At 34.2% G+C, this 20684-nt stretch overlaps 2 protein-coding genes and 1 long non-coding RNA gene across 7 annotated transcripts in view; 1 reads left to right on the top strand and 2 right to left on the bottom strand.

Moving 5' to 3' along the window:
* Positions 1–270: 270 nt before the first annotated feature.
* LOC128878856 (solute carrier family 2, facilitated glucose transporter member 1-like) lies at positions 271–10613 on the bottom strand. 5 transcript variants are annotated; one of them, XM_054127437.1, is made up of 9 exons: positions 10530–10613; positions 7118–7172; positions 3356–3438; positions 2341–2448; positions 1752–2025; positions 1389–1682; positions 906–1312; positions 530–801; positions 271–450 (listed from the first exon to the last, which is right to left on the bottom strand). In XM_054127437.1, the coding sequence occupies exons 2-9, from the start codon at positions 7131–7133 to the stop codon at positions 360–362; spliced, it is 1545 nt and encodes a 514-aa protein (XP_053983412.1). In that variant the 5' UTR covers positions 7134–7172; positions 10530–10613; the 3' UTR covers positions 271–359. The 5 variants fall into 5 exon arrangements, with proteins under 5 accessions (XP_053983412.1, XP_053983411.1, XP_053983414.1 ...); XM_054127436.1 differs by having other exon boundaries at positions 10468–10564; XM_054127439.1 differs by lacking the exons at positions 7118–7172; positions 10530–10613 and adding an exon at positions 5608–5676.
* On the top strand, positions 10453–16858 carry LOC128878860 (uncharacterized). Its single transcript, XR_008457515.1, has 3 exons — positions 10453–10591; positions 10673–15675; positions 16721–16858. It is a non-coding gene; the product is annotated as an uncharacterized LOC128878860 (long non-coding RNA).
* A 1874-nt stretch (positions 16859–18732) lies between these two features.
* Positions 18733–20684, bottom strand: part of LOC128878855 (probable chitinase 10) — a 71910-nt gene continuing 69958 nt past the window's right edge. The window contains exon 27 of the mRNA XM_054127434.1: positions 18733–18891. Within this exon, the coding sequence (XP_053983409.1) occupies positions 18733–18891 (159 nt within the window). The remainder of the gene's footprint in view (positions 18892–20684) is intronic.

Below are 20684 nucleotides of genomic sequence, written 5' to 3'. Positions count from 1 at the left end.
CACTATAAATTTACGATAATGTCCTCGTTTCCAACCCATCTGAATAACTTAAGAATACAGTACACATTTGTAAAAAGATTTACAGTAAATACTCTCTGGGAAGTCGATGTTATAGTAAGAGTTTAATATATATATATTTAAATATAATATATATTTAATATATATATTTAAATATAATGTATATTTAATATATATACGAGAATCTTCGTATAAAATTTACAAATCACTCATTTTAAATGTAATTATTTGTAGAAAAGTGGTAGAGAAAAATTATAGTGCACTGTATAATTATATGTTATTATACATATGTTATTATCCATATAATTATATGTATATTATGTAAAATTATAGTGTTCAATTTACGTTTCATTTGGTCTGGACTTAAAACCTTGACTTACGGATGACGCGATCTCCATCGTACTCCTACCTCTGGTCTCAGGTAAATATATCCTAAGTGCGTTAGTATTACATTAAGTCTTAAATCACTTGTTAATACAACTATATGATTATTTAATTCGTTATTACGTACCTAATAACTTGTCCTAAAATTAAAAGAAATCCAGCAAATATTAAGAAAGTATATGCTCCTATAATCAGATCTATTATTGGAAACATCATTCCAACTAAAAAATTTCCACCCCAATTAAAGACACTGCCAAGTGCCATAGCTATTGGTCTGGGGCCAACGTCGAATAATTCAGATCCAATGAAGTATGGTATTGGACCGAGACCAATTCCATAAAATAACACATAAGCCAGTATAGATACTATACACACAAATGGCATACACGATGATACACGCTGCAAGAAGACAAATAATTATTATATAAACATATACATTCCTATATGTTGAAAGTTGTATCCGAATTCCCAATTTTGTTTTGTTATAAATTATTTTCACTTACAATTAATTGGATGGAAATACATAAAATCACCAAACATCCAAAACATAAATAATTACTACTAAGGAAGACACATCTCCTGTTTAAAGATGACATTACTGGTACAGAAACAAGAGCCATAACAATATTAATCACACCAGTTCCAAGAGTAGCATATTGCGCTCCAGCAGTACCAAGTCCAGCATCATGAAATATAGAGTTTGAATAATAAAAAATAACATTTATACCACTCATTTGTTGTCCAAATTGTATTAGACAAACTAAAAATAAAGGGAGCCTCAAACTGGGATCCATCATTATGCGTTTGATAGTCCAAGGTTCAGATGTTGTTTTCTTCTCTATTTCTTGGTTTAAATTCGAAATTTCCGTTTGTAGAAGCATTGTGTCCATATTACGTATCCTCCTGAGTTCTAAAATATCGATGTAATTGATATGATTACAAATATAGTTGCATTACTTATTATGATGATACTAGTAGACACTAACCGTCCAAAGCCTTTTGTTTCTGCTCTCTAATTATAAACAAATACTTGGGACTTTCTGGTAAAACAACAATTGTAAGTACTAAGGCACACACGCATAGCGGAATAAATAATCCTAACATAAATGGCCAAGAAGTTTCAGTTCCTAGAACTGTATCGAGTCCTGCAATTTGACCTAAAAACACTCCACATGTAAGTCCTAATTGACAGAGGACGCCAACAGCACCTCTCAATCTGAGAGGTGCTATTTCTGCCATGTACATTGGTACTACACATGTAGCGACACCTCCAGAGAGGCCTAAGAAAAATAGATGAATTTAAATGTAAACTTTTCATTTGTAAGCACTATCGGCATATTAAAACTTACCCACAATTAATCGACCTACTAAAAGTAGTTCAATTGAATTTAACAAACGCACTAAGAAAAACATTACAGCTCCTATAATGCCAAATATGTTTCCAATGTAAAGTGTCTTTTTTCTACCATATCTATCTGCTAACCAGCTGGCAAGAAACGAGCCAGTTACACCACCAATAAGAAAAATTGAAACAACGACAGACCATATTACTCTTAGACCATTATCGGAAATATCGACATCGTATCTTTCTCTAATACTTTCATTGCAAAACCTTGTTATCAACTGCAATATACATATATACTTATAAAATTTCTTAACATGTTAGGCTAATTACTTAACTATCGTAAAAGATATACAAAATGAACCTGAAAGAAATACAGATTGAAAATTTGAATCGACTTTAATTTCCTCTTGAAAAGTAAGCTTAAAGAAAGGCAGCTATTTAAAATTTTGAGGTTTGAGGCTTCAGTATTAAATAGATGCTATTTTATCTTGCAAAACGAACAGGGATAGTATTATAAAATTTAATTTTTCTTCATTGTATTCAGCAAGATCACTTTGTATCAGTCTTTGCAGAATTGAAGAAGCAATACTAACATGAACTGCATTATTTACTACTCCTATGTTAAATCCTGCTGGAACTGCTGATCCAAGGCAACTAGTAACACCTGCGAGAACGAGTATAATAGTCCAACCACCAGGTTCCTAAATGAAATCAATTTTAACATATATTTTTTGTATTTATCTGTAAAAGATATTTATGAATAAAAAGTTTAAGATCAAAATTAAATAACTAATTTTGTTTCTTTTGCGAAAGAAACTAGACCTCCTTTAATTTCCACCTTTAATATTCAATAGTAGTGGTCAAATAGTAATATTCAAATACTTAAATATTTAAAATTTAAAACAGTAAGTATTCAATTATTCAATTACTCTCAATCCTAGCTAAAATAATTATAATGTTAGTGGAATGTATAACTTAATTCCGATGCACAGATATAAAGTTGCGTTTATGGATATTCATTTTTTTCATTCATTGTATACATTTATGATATCGCTACTCATACAGAAGAAAGAAACCACATGTAAAGATACTAAATTATATAAGACAACTACACTTAATCAAATATTGCTGTATTTGACAAACATTTTGCCTATTTACTAATTTACATTCCTTGCTTAGGAACATACTGATCCTTTCATAAATACGAGTTCAAATAATGGAAATGCAAAAAATAGTCTGACAATCAGAAGCATGTTTAAATGACGTTATCATATATGACTCTTCATAAATTTTCTTACATTGAAGTAGTTCGTCATCTAATGCAGACACTAAATTATGTGAGACAGTTGTGCTAAATCAAATACCATTATACTCAGCAAACTTGTAGAACAATTTACATTTCTCGCGTAGAAATATTACAATTTCTTTCTAAATACGAGCTAAATAAAGAGTGAAAAATATTTTAGCAATGAAAATTATACTTCATCTTTCTATGAATTCTCTTACAGAGATATTTCATGAGGTTATACAAACATTCCAATAATCGAAAACATGAAATAAATAAACAGCTCAAGCTTTTGATTTATCGTTGTATCTATTTGTACTTACCGATCTTTCATCATGATTGTTCGAGGTAGGTTGACGGGAAAGTTCAGCGTCTGTGACATCCGTAAGTACGGCTGTATGATTGCCTGCGATTAAGATCAACGATTAAATCAAAATATTTTTGTACAAATTTCAAAAAAAAAAATCCTACCCTTCTTGTTGGAATCGTAACACCTATCATAAAAGATACAATTGTTTTAAACAAATTTGGCCACGCGCATCTAGGTACGTAAATAATTTTTAATATCAAAATATTATATTCGAAGGTACGACACAACAAACAAATATTTCAGGATGCCGTTAAATCGAATGAAATTCGAATAACGATGCAACAAATTTTCGACAAATATTACCTAACACCATGTTATGTACATTGGCTTAAAAAAAAACTTATCCATTCTATTCAAATGTGAAGGTGTGTTTCGATCTTTCCGATTGGTCAATACCGTTGTACGCGCAAGTTGAGTAACTACACTACTGTTTATTTTTAGTGATACTAGGTAATACGACAAGTTTTCTGAAGGTAGGTCCAGCACGTGTCACTGACATAAAGTTGAAAATCGAGACAGTAAATATAATACAAACCAGAATCAAGAAGTTGATGGCAATACGGACGCGTTGTTGTCGACATGTGGTTTTGTTATTGCACGAAAAAAACGGATCGACAAATCTTTTGATTCTCGTTGATTTACGCGAGGGTTTACTACCTCGGCCGTGATACAACCTGACTCTAATTGACTTTGTGCGAACAACCGAAAAATATATACATAGGTACAAGTGAGTGTGCACGTTTACGTTATCATCGTGTGCCATTATTGAATCACCTTTCTTAAGGAAAGTAACGTGTGATCAGTCACATGTGACCGGTAAGTATTCTTACAATACAATAGTACACACAATGCTTTAGTGTGGTTCCAACGATGTAATTTTTGTTATTTTTTTGAGAGTATTCGCGCCCTAACTGCACTTCTTCGAATTTTTCACTGTATTTTTTTATTTTAAATATAAACTCGATAAATTAAATCTACTGAATTATTACTCTATCCGTTATACTAACTTTTATAAATAATAATCGCAAGAGCAGATGCCTTGTGATAAACGATTGCGCGTGAGTGTTAGTTGGTCTATCGAGAAATGAATTTAAAGAGTTCAGATAAAATATCGCTATCACGGAAGAAAATGGGTAATGAATTCGGAATTCGCGTTTACTATTATAGTCGCGAGTTTGCGTTTACTATTATTATAAATAAAAAAATGGTAATTAATTACCAGATAATGTATTGTCATGATGTAACTAAAATGTGGGGATTTGTCTATTCAATTGCATCATACCCAGGGCCGGTTGTAGGGCATGTTGTAACACCTTGAAAGAACTGGTTCGGGAGGTGATTTGAAACAACTTTTTCCTTAGCGAAAATGTTGTTCGGCGCTTCGTTATGGAGATATTAAGAGAAAACTCCGACCAATCAGAGTGCGAGTATGCCGGTTGAGCGTAGGCTACGCGATAGGCGGCCGCGCTCATACGTTACCGCGGGCGCTCCAACGGTATATGCGCGCTCTGATTGGTTGGGGTTTTCTGTTAATATCTTCATAACGAAACCTCGGACAACATTTTCGTTAAGGAAAAAGTTGTTTCAAATCACCTCCCGAACCACCCCTTTCAAGGTGTTACAACATTTTTGGGACATCCTGTATATCGGTATATTCGTATACTAGGGACACCGGACTGCGTCGCACAGTGGTCCGGATGGCTAAAAATCTGGCCAAAATTAGGAGTTTTCGGATGTTCGTGAAACTTGGTATTTTAGGGTTATTTGGATCGCAAATTACGAATCTGGTATCAGAATTTCAAAATTCAAAATGGCGGATGCAATATGGCCGACACGTATATTAAAAAGTTGTTACATTTTCATGAAACTTGATATTTTAGAGTTATTTGGGCCGCAAATTACGAATCTAGTATCAGAATTGCAAAATTCAAAACGGCAGATCCATTATGGTTGACATGTATATTAAAAATATTAAATTATTATGAATTTTGTATGAAATAGCATTTCTAGGTTTATAGGGCAACATAGTTAGAATACATTGGCAGAAATAACAATAATAAATGAATGTTAAATTAAGATTAAGGATAATAAGGTTTGTTTTAATGCCACGTAAACAGTCTTCTTTTCCTTATAAGCATGGACTTTAAATTTAAATAACTTAAAATGGCGCAAATTTGCACAAGTTTTATCAATTGGATATCATACCTGACATGTTACTTTACATCAAGAAACTTGGCAGAGCGTGTCACTCGGTGACTATCATCTTTGTTTTCCTTCCGATGCATCGAAAGATAACTAAAATTTATACCATATTGAGAAGGGAATTACAATAGTGAATCCAAAGATATTTTACTTTGTTCTTGTGGAAAGTTTATGTTTCTAACATCTACTTTTATGGTAAAATGATTTACATATGAATCTATTGAGGATAAACTTTCTGTGACACAATAAACATGCGCCACTTTTCACGATATCAGGGAGCATGAAATTTCGTCAACTTTGAACCTCTGTACAGGGTGTCCGAAAAATGTTGTAACACCTTGAAAGGGGTGGTTCGGGAGGTGATTTGGAACAACTTTTTCCTTAGCCAAAATGTTGTCCGAGGTTTCGTTGAGGAGATATTAACGGAAAACACTGACCAATCAGAGCGCGAGTATGCCGATGGAGCGTAAGCTACGCGATAGGCGGCCGCGCTCATACGCTACCGCGAGCGCTCCACCAGCATACTCGCGCTCTGATTGGTCAGTGTTTTCCGTTAATATCTCCTCAAAGAAGCCTCAGACAACATTTTCGCTAAGGAAATAGTTGTTTCAAATCATCTCCCGAACCACTCCTTTCAAGGTGTTACAATCACTTTTGGGACACCCTGTATATAAGCCGTAACAAAATCTATTACTTATTATAAGTGAAACTCAAAATTGTCTGAATTGCGTCGTGTTTGATATCATTTTTATCAGAAAAATCTCGCCAATATATTGCATATATTTTCATCAAGATACAACAAAAAAAAGCATAAAAACTTGGATGAATATTAAGGAACTAATATTAACTATGGTCACCCATATTATCCCTTTGGAGTATCTGCCGGCGGGTGGTCGTAAACGGCGTTTGCTTTCGAGCATTTCCAACCATGGAGGAGATGCGGATCGCCCGAATCCACAAAATAACATGTTTCACAGGAGTACGAACATCGTAGATGCTAAAGCCATGTTATTATGTGTAGTTTATGAAAAGTGCGCGTTTAGTAAAGTGTACATTGTAAAAGTATTTATGATACGTAAGACGAGGAGAAAAATGTTGCAGAATCTAACAATACTAACGTCACTAGCTAAGAAACAGATGTACCGTTGTGCGTAAACTAGATGCGCGGGAGACTGTCGACGGTTGCACGGAATGCTTTACGCGGTGTTTGCTCTTGACCAATCTGTACTGGTGGCAATGGCTTTCCAAAAATGTTGGGAAAAGTTCTGCATTGTCTAGTGTACGTATACGATAATAAAGTCCATCACTTCGGAGAACCATCCAGTGGAAAAGAATTAACTTCTATAAAAGTAATTATTGAAATAATGTTATTCTGACTTTCTCATATCCTCACAAAAGTGCTATAGTTAGGCGAAAACAGTGCTGCGCTACACTTGATTTACTACATGACAATGTTAAACGAAGCTGCTTATGGATAATCATAAATAATATGTGTTAATTGTTTTGTACGTACTTTTGTAGTCAACCATGTCCTCGATTTATCACTGTGAGAACGCTGACACAGCAATCTACGCGAAGAAACAAATTTTTTTTAAATACCTTAGCTATATTTGTACTTATGTTAGAATCGAATGTTTACGATTGAAACAGACAGTTGACTACGTGTCACTAGCACTTGCCAGAGTCATGGATGACATGATTCAATTATTGAAATTTATCGATCGATCAGTATTTTGAGCTCTCGATAATTTGAGTAATTTTAATAGGAAACTACCATTAACGATGCACTCAGAAGCAGTGCCGGTTTTGGCAATATTGGCGCCTTGGGCAAGATTATCGTGGCGCCCATTCGGGGATTACAATTTTTAAGAAAAAAGAACAAGGGAATAATATCAAACGATGAATCTGTATTTAGATTGTAAAAATTGTTAAACCACATAACACAGAAGAGACAATGAGACAATAATGGTATATTCGCATACCAGGGACACCGGGCCGCGGCGCCCTCCACAAATCTAGCGCCCCGGGCGCGCCACCCCCTAACGCCGGCCCTGCTCAGAAGACCCTTCTTCTTCTCGACTATGTTTACACAGTATCACATGTGCAAAGGGTCGTAACGTCATTACCTTTGTTCTCTGGCGCTGTATTCACATTCTAAATTCTTCTCAAATTACAGTTAACGGTTATACACGCAATGAGGCCAAACGAATTACGAAAAGGCCCGTGTTTATATAATAAATGTAATATTCGCGTTGTATCGCAAAATTTGTTTACAAAGCCAGGGACCGATCGAGACTTATCAGGGACTAAGGGTCCTTTATTTTCTAGAATGTTTCATGAAAGTTAACCCCTTAACCTACGATTTCCGTTCCAACAGTCTGGGCCCAAAATGTAAACAAGATCGCTCAGCGTTTGAGCCATTGCGCGGTTTGGTAAATCGGACCTAAGTTGTACCAACCGTGCACTACTTTATGTGTAATATACAATTGGTTTAATTTTGTGAAATATTTGATAAGTAATTACAACCTGATGTATAATAATAATTGTGGTAGATATAATACTACAAAAGGTTTATTATCAATTAATAAAATATAACATAAATCAAAAACATATTAAGCATTTACACAAAAGTCAATAATAAAAAATTAGCAACCAAGAATAACATGTAACTGATTGTGATCACATTACAAATCGCGACCTTCGTACTACGGGCCATGCTTGTAATGTTTACGATTGGCGCGACCAATGTACTACAGGCCAAGACCGTAATATTTACAATTGGCCCAAATACAAGACTACGAGTCTCGCACGTACTTATAGGTTAAGGGATTAAATGTTGATGTTATTACAAAAATATCATTTTAGCTTGATTCTTGCTTGTGAAAAACGAATAAAATAATTCTTCCTTTGCGCGTTCCTAATTGAATTTTTAAATCTTTACGTAGTTAAGAAAGAAAGTAATACAGGATGTCCGAAAAATGTTGTAATACCTTTGAAAGGGGTGGTTTGGGGGGTGATCTGAAACAACTTTTTCCTTAGCGAAAATGTTGTTCGAGGCTTCGTTAAGAAGATATTAACGGAAAACACTGACCAATCAAAGCGCGCGTATACCGATGTAACGCCCGCGGTAGCGAAGGCTACGCACTAAGCGACCGCGGTCATACGCTACCGTGGGCGCTCCACCGGCATACTCGCGCTCTGATTGGTCGGCCGTCTAGCGCGTAGCCTACGCTACCGCGGCCGCTACATCGGTATCCGCGCGCTCTGATTGGTCAGTGTTTTCCGTTAATATCTCCTTAACGAAGCCTCGGACAACATTTTCGCTAAGGAAAAAGTTGTTTCAAATCACCACCCGAACCACCCCTTTCAACGACTTCCAACATTTTTGGGAGACCCTGCATCTATACACGTTGTCTCATAACGGACAACGGCGAAAGTTTAGAACATTATCGTAAATTAGAACGGTATTTAATCATTGGAAAATGAAATGGTTGATTTTATATGGAAATTTTCAATGCTTTTATCTTATTTATTACATTGTAGATAAACTTTTTTTATTAAAATAAATACCAACAGTGCGTGATAATTTACATACATACATTCATTATTCGGATACATTTTAGCGAATAATTATTAAACAATATAAAATATGGTAACACAAATCAACACAAAAAGTAATAAAATGGTAAAAGTATAAACAGTGTACGTATGTCGTAAAAATAGGAAGAAAATTAAACTTTGTAAAATTGATCATTCATAAGTAATAGAAATTTTCATGTAGAAAGCTTGATCATTTGTATATATATTCATGCACCACCCAAAAGATTTATAACTTTAATTTAAAAAAAGTACTGATTTAATTTCCGATTGTCTTAAGAATCAAGAATAAGATAAATGAACAAGTAAGACAAGAATTTTATTTAGATACAAATTTCGAGTAATTAGTTAAATATGAACTAAATTGTACTCGTTACTTATTTAATAAAATTTAAATTTTGCACCAAACTATCAAGTTGCATTTTACGTTGACGGAGTAAAACATTATGTATGTAACTAATCGATCGAAAAAATATCGCGAATGAATTTGGTTTTATTTATTCTATAGTATTCAAAATAAAATTCTGTTTATCACTAATGAGTGACACGTGATTAAACATTGTCACGGAATAGTATTACGCCATATCGCTCGACTAACACCGGCTTGCCGCATAACTTTGCATGTGTAAGTTGAATTCCGCAACAGTGTCAAGAAATAAACAAATTCAATAAACATGTTTTGTCCAGTTTTAAAAATTTCCTTATTTTTGTTTCTTTGTCTCTTTATTAACTGTGTCTGCGGCAAATGTTATAATCGGGTTTTATATTATCTTGGTTGCATCGTTTACAACTTAAATCCAACTTAAATTTAATTTAAGACAAATTCTTGAAAAATTTGTATTTATATTGGAATAAAAAATAATTTATATTGTTATAAATCTTATTCTCTGGGTGTTTATTTTTTATTCGTTATGCGAAGCTTTCATGTGAAATAAGAATTTGGACAGGGGATAGTGACAATAAAAACGAGTAATGATACAAATGTTAAATATTTGGTGCAATTAGAAATAAAAATCTTTAAAGCGCTTTCTTCAGAAATATACAGGATTAATTCAAATTGAAGAATGAAAATGACACTAAAATTTTGTAAGAAAACATGATTAAAAATATGAATAATTATTACAGTAATAATAATTGACGATTATTATAATAGTATGATATTGTGGATTATATACGCATAAATATTTTTTCATAACCATACCAAATATTTTAAGATGAAACTAACAAAATAATAAATTAAGCAATGTGGAATATAGGATTACTTACTATTCGTTTTCGTCGGACGTGTTTAGTCCCAGAATGCACAACCACTTCGTCACGTTACTTACCGAGTAATACTTCGCCGCTGGAAGTGAATTCAGAAGACACAACCTCCCACCAATGGTATCTGGTATGCCTCTCCATTCAACTTGGCATTACTCATTTCTTGTTCAGCGTAATTAATTCTAACCTTGTCAACCTATTTTCACAGGATATTCGCGCGAGAAAGAGGTAACTTTTACATGAATTTACCGACGCTCGTATCGAATTATAGTTCGACAGTTCGTCATTACTCCCTGCGCGTTGGCGTCGAGAGGAGAGATGGACGATGTAGGAGGGATCTAGTTATCATTATCAACAGTATCCGGCCAGGATAACAATGGAAAGGTGTTCGTTATAAACAAAGCAGAATATTTATTTTCTATTTATGGATCTAAGACTAATTTTTAAACTAGGTAGCGCAGCACAGAGGAGTAAGTTACATAAAGATATTATAGATAGAATGCAGGGCCGGTTTTAACAAAATTGGCGCCCCGATCAAGATTATCGTGGCGCTCCTTCAGGGGTGTATACAGGGTGTCCCAAAACCGTTGTAACACCTTGAAAGGAGTGGTTCAGGAGGTGATTTCAAACAACTTTTTCCTTAGCGAAAATGTTGTCCGAGACTTCGTTGAGGAGATATTAAGCAAAAACCCCGACCAATCAGAGCGCGAGTATGCCGGTTGAGCGTAGGCTACGCGATAGGCGGCCACGCTCATACGCTACCGCGGGCGCTCCAACGATATACGCACGCTCTGATTGGTCGGGGTTTTCTGTTAATATCTCCTTGACCAAGCCCCATCTGACATTTTTGCAAAGGAAAAAGTTGTTTCAAATCACCTCCTGAACCACCTCTTTCAATGTGTTACAATATTTTTGGGACACCCTGTATTAATCTTTTCTACTTGTATTACATAATTTCTGTTAGTATTAGTATTATTTAATAATAATATTATCATCATTTATATGTCTGTTAGCACCTCGGACAACATTTTCGCTTAGGAAAAGTTGTTTCAAATCACCTCCCGAATCATCCCTTTCAAAGTATTACAACATTTTTGGGACACCCTGTATATCGATATATTCGTATACCAGGGATACCGGACTGCGACGCCCCCAAAAATCTGGCGCCCCGTGCGGTTGCCCGACCGCGCCTCCTCCCCTAACACCGGCCCCGATAGAGTGAAAGAGTCAGATCTCTGGCTGTACTACAACTAAAAGAAAAAAGAAAATCGCGATACCCTGCCTGTCTCTATTTACCAGCGCATTTTTATGTCAACGGTAAATGGATATCGTTTGTACTTTTAATTATTATAGATACATTTTACATTCGCATTAATAAAAGCACGGAGATAGATAAAGTGGCGCAGTTTTTTCTCTCTTTTTTTTTTTATTAAGCTTTGGACTCGATAATGATCCATAAACTGACAATTACAATTAAAGTATATTACATTTTTATTTACATTTTACATTACAATACGGTTACAAATCGTGTATAGGAAAGTAGAGTTGTGGGTGTGTAGGTATAGTGTTTGTTTAATGGAGTTGTGAACTGATGGGTAGAGTGATTTCGATTTTGGTAACGGTTATATGTTAAGGTTGTTGGTTTGCAGAAACTTAGTTATTATTTTCACTGCTGTGGTATTGGGTCCTTGGAGAAAAGGTTCTATGGAGTATGGAGGTCTCCATCCATGTTGAGCCAGCGAGGTGATCATTTGTTGTCTGGTATTCAAGTACTTGGGACAGTCTCATAATATGTGGTTAAGCGTTTGTTTAGGATGGCCGCACGAGCATTTACTATCCTTGATAATTCCTGTTCTTGCCAAGGACTCTGCTAGGTTGTAATAGTTAGACCTATGTCGTGTGACCCAGGAAGTGATGTACCTGGAAAGTCTGCAGTTTTGGAACTAGGGAGTTTTGTACTTACAGGTAGGCTTATGTCTCCCCTGCTCTATCTATAATATCTCTATGATAAACTGTCGTTTAATTAAATGAATGAGAATGGAGGTACAAATGAGAGTTTTTATTGTAGAAAAGCATATATATATTATTTTGTATATTACTAGATTTATCAAGATTTAATCAAGATTTAATGTAGAGATATATTCACCTTGTGTCGTCTTAAATATTACATTTACATATCTCATTTGATAAATGTTCTCATTTCTGTATTTTACTTAAAAAATATTATACAAAATATGCTACTTTAATTTTCACGAGTTTCGTAAATATTTAGTTTGTAAACAAAGTCCTTTTATATAATTTGTTACATTTAATGGATGTTATTAACGAATCAATCATTTAAAATTAATAAATGTAATATAAGTTTGAAAGAATTACAATAAACACAATGCATATTTTCTTGTCTCTATGTCTGGGGCACAGAAATTTCATAGGGATGCTTCTCAAAAAGCTGATCTATATATTTAAGAGCATAAGACAAATTCTGTGATAGTTATATTAACTGAATACATTTACAGTTCATGACTTGTATGTGGGTTATAGCGTAATGCTATCAGATACATTGCTGAGAAGCCAGACAGTAAAGTTTTTGTTGGAATTTCCTGAAAGCAAATATCTGTATAAACGGGGTGTCCCTTTACATTGCAATATTAGCAACCAAATACTACACAGTAACTCTACTAAAATTGAAGATTGCCAAGGCCAATGCAACAATTCCCTTACGTCTACTATCAATACCACGCTTGACTATAAAGGCAATTCAGACTTCGTCTATATTAGTGATTCAGGAGGACAATTGTTCAGTTATTTACTGGTAAAGTATTAGGTTGTCCCAAAAGTTTCTTCCGTGACTTGCACTCAGTTATTTTGTGCGGCAATGTTTATATAAATAGACAACCTGATTTCTTAGATGTTAATGTTGTAACAGCAGTGGAGCAAAATGAATCGTAAGCAATTCAATAACGTAACATTAGACATAAAATATTGTGTATGCATTACTTATTAATGAAATGGAAGAAACTTTTAGGACAACCTAATATTTGGCTAATTAATCGGCAAAATATATTTCTACAAGACAATTAATCAAATATTTTGTTTTACAATCGTTACGATTAAGATTATTATTTCAATTTAAATTAATTTTTGAAATAATGAAATTAAAAGTGTTATATTACAAAATACTGTTTAAAATTTATGCACCCCACGTCATACTTCTCACTAAAGACATTTATTATGGAGCCACTAGATAGTATTAAAAACTTTTATGGTTAATTGTCCGATAATTTACCAGCTGTGAGTTGGTAAAATAAGAAAAATATATTTTATCGGGAAAATGGAATCACTAGTACATATGTATAGTCTTAGGTCTATGAGATAATCATGCCTCTCACAATTAAACAGGATTTTACTCAGAAGTAGGTAATCCAACCGGAATAATTCATTGTTTTTCGTTTGTAATCTCATGTTGTATTAATAGTCGTATACTTCTAAAATACAGGTGTTCCATAAAAATGACTATATGTATAATTAACTACGTCAAACGCACAGCGTACGTGCACACGTGAGATCGATGCAGATTGCTTTCCAGAGGGCCAGAAATAGGCAATATTCTCATCTGAATAAAAGTGCCGGATAACGAATTAACAAAAAAAGTAACATTTTATTGATTACTAGAATTATAAAATAAGAGTTTCTATTGCAAGATTAAATATTTTACCGATGATCGAATAAGAAGTTAAATAAAACACGAAAAAGAACAAAATCTCGAACTTCTTTGATAATAAAGAGCTACGAATAAAAAATTGATGAATGAAAAGACAAACAGGCAAACATAAAAAGAATTGAAAAGTCGACAAATTAAAAAATAGATGAAACTAAAGCATCGTCAAGCCAAAACAAAAAATTAAAAGAAAGTCAAAAATCAGTAAAACTGAAATTTAACTCCTCGATTAGATAAACATCACGAAAAGATCGTACGTTGGTTTTACGCGTGACTGGTAATATGAATAAACTTTGCCTATCTCTGCAAGAGATATTCCCTTTCTCTTAGACGAGAGACACTCTTGTTTATCTAACACGGAAAAATTGATGATAATTCGTGAAAATTTTCCATGGTGCACGACGCTCGATGCTGCATAGTCGATTCATTATCTGTTTTTCTTTCGAGATGAACTTGAGGTACGTTACTTACGTAATTAGCTACTCTACTGTGACGAATAGAGCTATTGTAGAATACTGTATCTCCCGATTCGGCGTCTGGTAATACCCCGTTACGTCAATAACGAATAAACTTATTCAAGATATAAGAGGCCACAAATGTCGGTTTCCATTGGAATATATTTACTCGTTTTCGAATTTGAGCACGGGTTACCTGTTTATCAACAGTAGTGTACGTGTACATAAGTTGTATGACAGAGATGCTTAAATTTCTTATGTATACAAGAACATTGTAGGTAACGAATATAAAATAAATAATCATTTGTTGAATAAAAATTACAATTTGATTGATAAACAAAAATTATATACTGCGTTAAACGTTTAAAAGCTAAACGGTAAGCAAGACTTAATGGTACTTTAACCAAGTACCATTTGGTACCATTGTCAGAAGATGATAAGTAGCAACTGTAACCAACAATGGGTGCTTTCCAATTCCTGAACAAATACGAAAGTGTGATAAAGTATAAAGCGCGATCCGGGCTGGTATTTTTTCGTCTTTGAAAGGCAAACTTCAGATTTATTCGAAGCCTAGAATTTTGCCCATCACTGATTGGAAAGCACCCAGTTGCTTTTTACTTTTCTCTGACATTGTCTTTCATGCCGAATTGTGACACATTATACGTGTTATTTTTAATATTATATCTGAGAGAAACAAATAATTAAATAATGTAGGTAGGTTTTGCTACAAAAATCTCACAAACAACTGTTACGATTACATGAAATATGCCTTAATAACACTTGCCTTTTCACGAGGTTGAATACTAAAAAGCTAAGAAATACGCTGATCAGGAACTACAATAGTGCTGATGGTAGACAGTAGATTAGAAAATACTTTGTTCCAATTGAATCATGCACAACGCTACACTTTTTGCAATCCTGTGTACAAAATTGTCAAGATTGGAAAGCACCCAATGATACAAGTTAAAGCACTCAACCACAGCCACCTATAGTACTAGCCGTACTGATGGTAAATCTGGCAATAACGCAGGAATTCAAGTTAGTATGGGATTTAGTATGGTTCAGTATGGTTTCGCAGGTGTAGTAAATTTTTAACTGTGTTTATTTGTACAGTTAAATGTAAATGAACTGTGATATTATGAAATAAGTAGGGTAGCGCAATAGAGAGCAGATTTGTTCTTTATTATGTTAATTATATTAATTAGTTTTGTGTGTGGCACAGTTACTTACTTAGTAGAATCTAAAATCTACCCTAGCCATAACCTTTTACATAGTTATTTTGTATTTTTCATTTTCATAGTAAGATTTTATAAATTAACAATGCCACTGCGTTGCTGCGTTCCTGGCTAAGGGAAAGTATGAGGGCATTTTAAAATCTAATAATTACGTTCCTCTTTTTAAATTTCCGACAAATGGAGAATTTCAAACAAAGTGGATAACTGCTGCTCCCCTCAAATATTGGACACCTTCAAAATATACTGCAGTTAGTTCAGAATGATACTATAAAATATGAAGAAGTACCATCTTCTAACAATGTACATAAAAATGTTTTAGAAAGGCATCCAAGGCTTGGACAGAATGCAGTACCCTCTATTTTTCCTAATGTTCCAAGTTGTCTTATAAAGTCTGTGCTACCACCAAGAAATAATCATGAAAGAAGTAGAGAAAGGGTCATTCAAAATCATGAATGTTTAGATTTTGATTAGCAAGTAGAGTTTAATTATCAAATTGAAATTTTCTATACTGTGATTAATTCTTTAACACAAATACAGTTAGTTCTCATTTGATTATTACCTTATTTCAAGATTCAATATTCTATTGCTTCATTTATCTTAGACTTTTATTTATTCAGATATTATAATTGTTACTTTTTCTTTTTAATTTTATTGTATATAGTGGGATGATAGACCTACTGGCAAACCATCCACATTTAAAAAGAGGCAATGCGTTACAGTAATACCTCTGGGGTGATGAGGAAATTCGCCATATTTTTTTTAAATACTATGAAAATTCTGTACCTAATCCAGACCTATAAAAAATTATATGGATTCCTAACATTAAAACTTGGATTTATGAATTCTAGGCAACAAAAACTGCTAAATGGTAAAAAAGAAGACAATAATTTTTAGTGCCCCGAAGGAAAGTTTAACCATTGCAACTGTGGTGTTGCTAAATTATTCAGAACGGCTAGTACAACAGGTGGCTGTGACTTAACTGTGCCTCAAGTGAATAGATTAACTGATTCCTGTTTGGAAAAAAACATGCCAATTTAACAATACTCACGTTGAAGAGTTCATTGGCGAAAAGTGATTAACGTCAATCGATGTCGAACAATGTTTACACTAACCATGTGGTTGAAAATGTAGTAAGAGTGGAAGAAGTATCGGGGAGTTTCTGGACAAAAGAAGGAGTAAGACAAGGCTATCCATTAAGTCTAATGCTGCTCGCGATATTTATATCGGATCTGGAGGAGGTATTGAGAAAAGGGCAAGCAGGAGGTATAGTCGTAGGGAAGGAAAAGGCTTGGTCGTTGGCATATGCTGATGATATAGTAATGATAGAGCAGAGAGCAGAAGAACAGGACGAGATGCTAAGAACACTAGAAAGATATTTAGATAAAAGAAAGTTACCTAAACACAGAAAAATCAAAGATAATGGTATTTAAAAAAGGAGGTGGGAGGGGAAAAGACGAGTGTGGAGGTGGAAAGGAAAAGTTTTAGAGACGGTGAAAGAGTTTGTGTATTTGGGGGTGCACTTCCAAAGGAACGGAGATATGGCCAGGCATGTAAAAGAGAGAGTAAAGAAGGCGAATGTTGTAATCAGACAGGTATAATGGAATAGGAGAACGGAAGTTCAAAGGAGACTTTAGAAGAAGGCTTCTAATGTTTGATAGTTTGGTGTTGGGAGTGATGCTATATGGGGCGGAGGTTTTTGGATGGAGGGAGAGGTCGGAGTTGGAAGGGGTACAAACAAAATATATAAGGTGGTGTCTAGGTTTGGATTTCTGTACACTAAAATACATGATCCTAGAGGGAACAAAAAGGGAGAAAATAAGAATCAGGATGGGGATAAAAGCTTTATGATTTGAAGAGAAGATTAGGAATGGAGTCGGCAGGGAGCTGTTAAAGGAATGCCTGAAGGAAAAGGAGACAGCGGCGGAGAGTCGAGGAGTTAAGAGAAGGAGAGAGAGATGTAGTGAAAGAGGTAAGGGAGAGAGATATCCAAGTGCAAAAACAAGTGCAATAGAATAAGATAAGAGACGCAACATATAACAGCAGATATAAATACATTGCAACAGGACTACGGCCAGAGTATTTAAATAAAACAGGAAAGGGAGATAATCAGAAACTTATAGCTAGGATAAGGTATGGGAATTTAGAAGAGAGAAACAGATATTGGCTGAAAGAGGAGGAGAGGAAGTGCGGTTTGTGCAAATTGAAAAAGGGACGCCTCATAGAGGACTGCCAGGAGTTAGAAAGAGGAGAATTAAAAGAGGAAACGTTGGTAGAAGGGAGGGTGGATGAGAGGGTAGCAGAGTGGGTAAGGAAGATTGAGAAGAAGAGGAAGGAAAGGAACGGGCAGTAAAAAATGTAAAATAGAAAGAGACCAAAGTCAATGTTAAAGGTAGTTTAAGGATTCCATGTATGTAGATTAAGGGTTATTAATTTTAAGTTTAGTATGTAAGATATTGAGTATGGTGGCATGAGTGAGTGTGTATATGGTTTAGTGGATTGTAAATATTGTAATTCAAGTCCATTTCGTGGCTTAAAAGCTGGAATAAAAACTATATCTACTTATCACTAACCATGTGGTTTTCAAACCGTCTCCAGTACTTACCTCTATCTCCAAACTTTATAAAAATAGATTTACAAGGTATTGGAAAGACACTATTGTAAAAAAATATTAACAAATTTAGTTTTAGTGCCCCATAGTGGCGAAGTCATCGCGAGCGAAGAAATCGCTGCGTCAGCCGATGTCTTCTTGAGCGATCAGAGATTTAGCAAGAACCGCGAAAGTAGAACGTAACGTTAATGGAAACTGCCATTTGTGAACCATTCGCGTGTTTGATGTTTTATCGAGGCATTCGCTTCTCTTTCAAGTATAGTCCATTCTAGGATCACGGTTTCCTCTGATTCCTTGATTGACTGCTGACAATAAGGGGTATCTACCGTAACCGCACCGCCCTCTGAAATCGTCCATGTCCAGAGACCACATCATCGCACCGCCGAGATTTAGGGTATTTATAAATTCAGCCTGGAAATATACATAAATTACTGATTAATAGAACACTTTATGCAGAGTGAATGGTAGAGTGAAGGTAGGTGAAAAGGTATAGCCGGATAAGGGGGTTAAAAGTGCCCTTGAGCCAAATTGATCAATGAACATATCACTTAATACAGTGTTAAAAAAAAACCATTTGTAGCAAGTTTCAACCCCGTACCCTTACTGGAAGGGTAGATAGAGGGCAAAATGCGATTTACAGTTTAAGCTGTATATCTTTTGTTGTACTGTATCAAAAATTTTGAAAAAAATTACAGATGTTACACTTTATGGCGTACGTATTTGTGATTTTTTTCAGAATTTTTCACTGTAAAATGGATTTTTTAAAAATTTGAGAAGTTTAAAAATAATTTTTGTTAATAGTAATTATAAAATGACCACGTTTATATTTTTACACTGTTAGTGTTTTGTAATGATTATTAATCTATAATTTTTTCAGATTTATGGAAGTGGTGCAACGATGTTGGAAAAATCAAAAACCAATATTTGTTTATATTATTACCTTAATTTTTGATGTGACCATGTTCATATTGTGTCAGTTTTAATACCTTATTATCGTTATCATATATAATTTTTTCAGATTTTTCCTTTCGTGAGTAAAAGAGTAATATATTCGGGGTTTTGATATTTTTACTGCATTGAATGGCTATTATATACATGTTCAAAATAGTATGTATCAATATGTATCAAATAATATAAAACTTGAAACATTAGAAAAAATGTCGAAAAAGACCAATGAATACTTAATTTTTAGATGAGTCATTGTTGTGAATTTAGATATGCAAGGCTTATTCTATGGACTTGTTTTCTTTGCTATTGAGATTTTCAGCGAGTATTTTGTTATTTCGTTTATTTACGTTTATAGTCAGGGGAACTTTTAGTTCTCAAGGATTAACAGGAAATTCTGAGTTTTTTTGCTTGTGAATAGCAATTGACGTATCATAAACCAATGGAGTTGGATTTTCCTTGGAAAGGCCCAACGTAAGGTTGAGAAATATTCACAAAGTAAGGCTATTTTGAAGAGTCGTGCTGATATGGTCGGAACTGTTTATTTTATTGTATAAATTAAGATAAGTGAACATTGTTTAAATGAATACGGGAGAAAAGTCAAAACTTACATACGGAATTTGATAATTCATAACTAGACTGTGGAAGTTTATGCACGATAAATATGTGACATGCATATGCAAAATATGCATGAAAAATATTCAAAATATGCACGAAAAATTTGAATAATATGTAGTGTAAAAATATAAATGTGGTTATTTCATAATTTCTATTAAAAAAAAAATTTTTTAACTTTTCGAAGTTTTTAAAAATTCATTCTGCAGTCAAAAATTCTGAAAAAATTCACAAACATGTACGCCATAAAGTAGAATAACTGTAATTTTGTTCAAAATTTTTGATACAGTACAACAAAAGTTATACAGCTTAAACTGTGAATTGCATTTTGCCCTGTAACTACCCTTCCAGTAAGGGTACGGGGTTGAAACTTGCTACAAATGGTTTTTTTAAACACTATATTAATTGATATGCTCATTGATCAATTTGGCTCAAGGGCACTTTTGACCCCCTTATCCGGCTATACCCTTTGATTGCTATTCAATCTTTCGATTTTCATAGTTCTTAAGGCGGAAGACACGGGTAATGCAACGAGGTGACATTACCCGCAAAAATAGGCGGAAAAAGGGGTCCGGGACCCCTTTTCGTTTTTCGTCCTTGCAATAGGCTATCTTTGAAGCTATCATAGATAGAAAAAAATTTTT

Source organism: Hylaeus volcanicus, chromosome 6, assembly GCF_026283585.1.
Source record: "Hylaeus volcanicus isolate JK05 chromosome 6, UHH_iyHylVolc1.0_haploid, whole genome shotgun sequence".
NCBI classification, from domain to species: Eukaryota; Metazoa; Arthropoda; class Insecta; order Hymenoptera; family Colletidae; genus Hylaeus; species Hylaeus volcanicus.
Note: the sequence above shows the minus strand (reverse complement) of the source record. Positions and strands in the feature narration are given on the sequence as shown.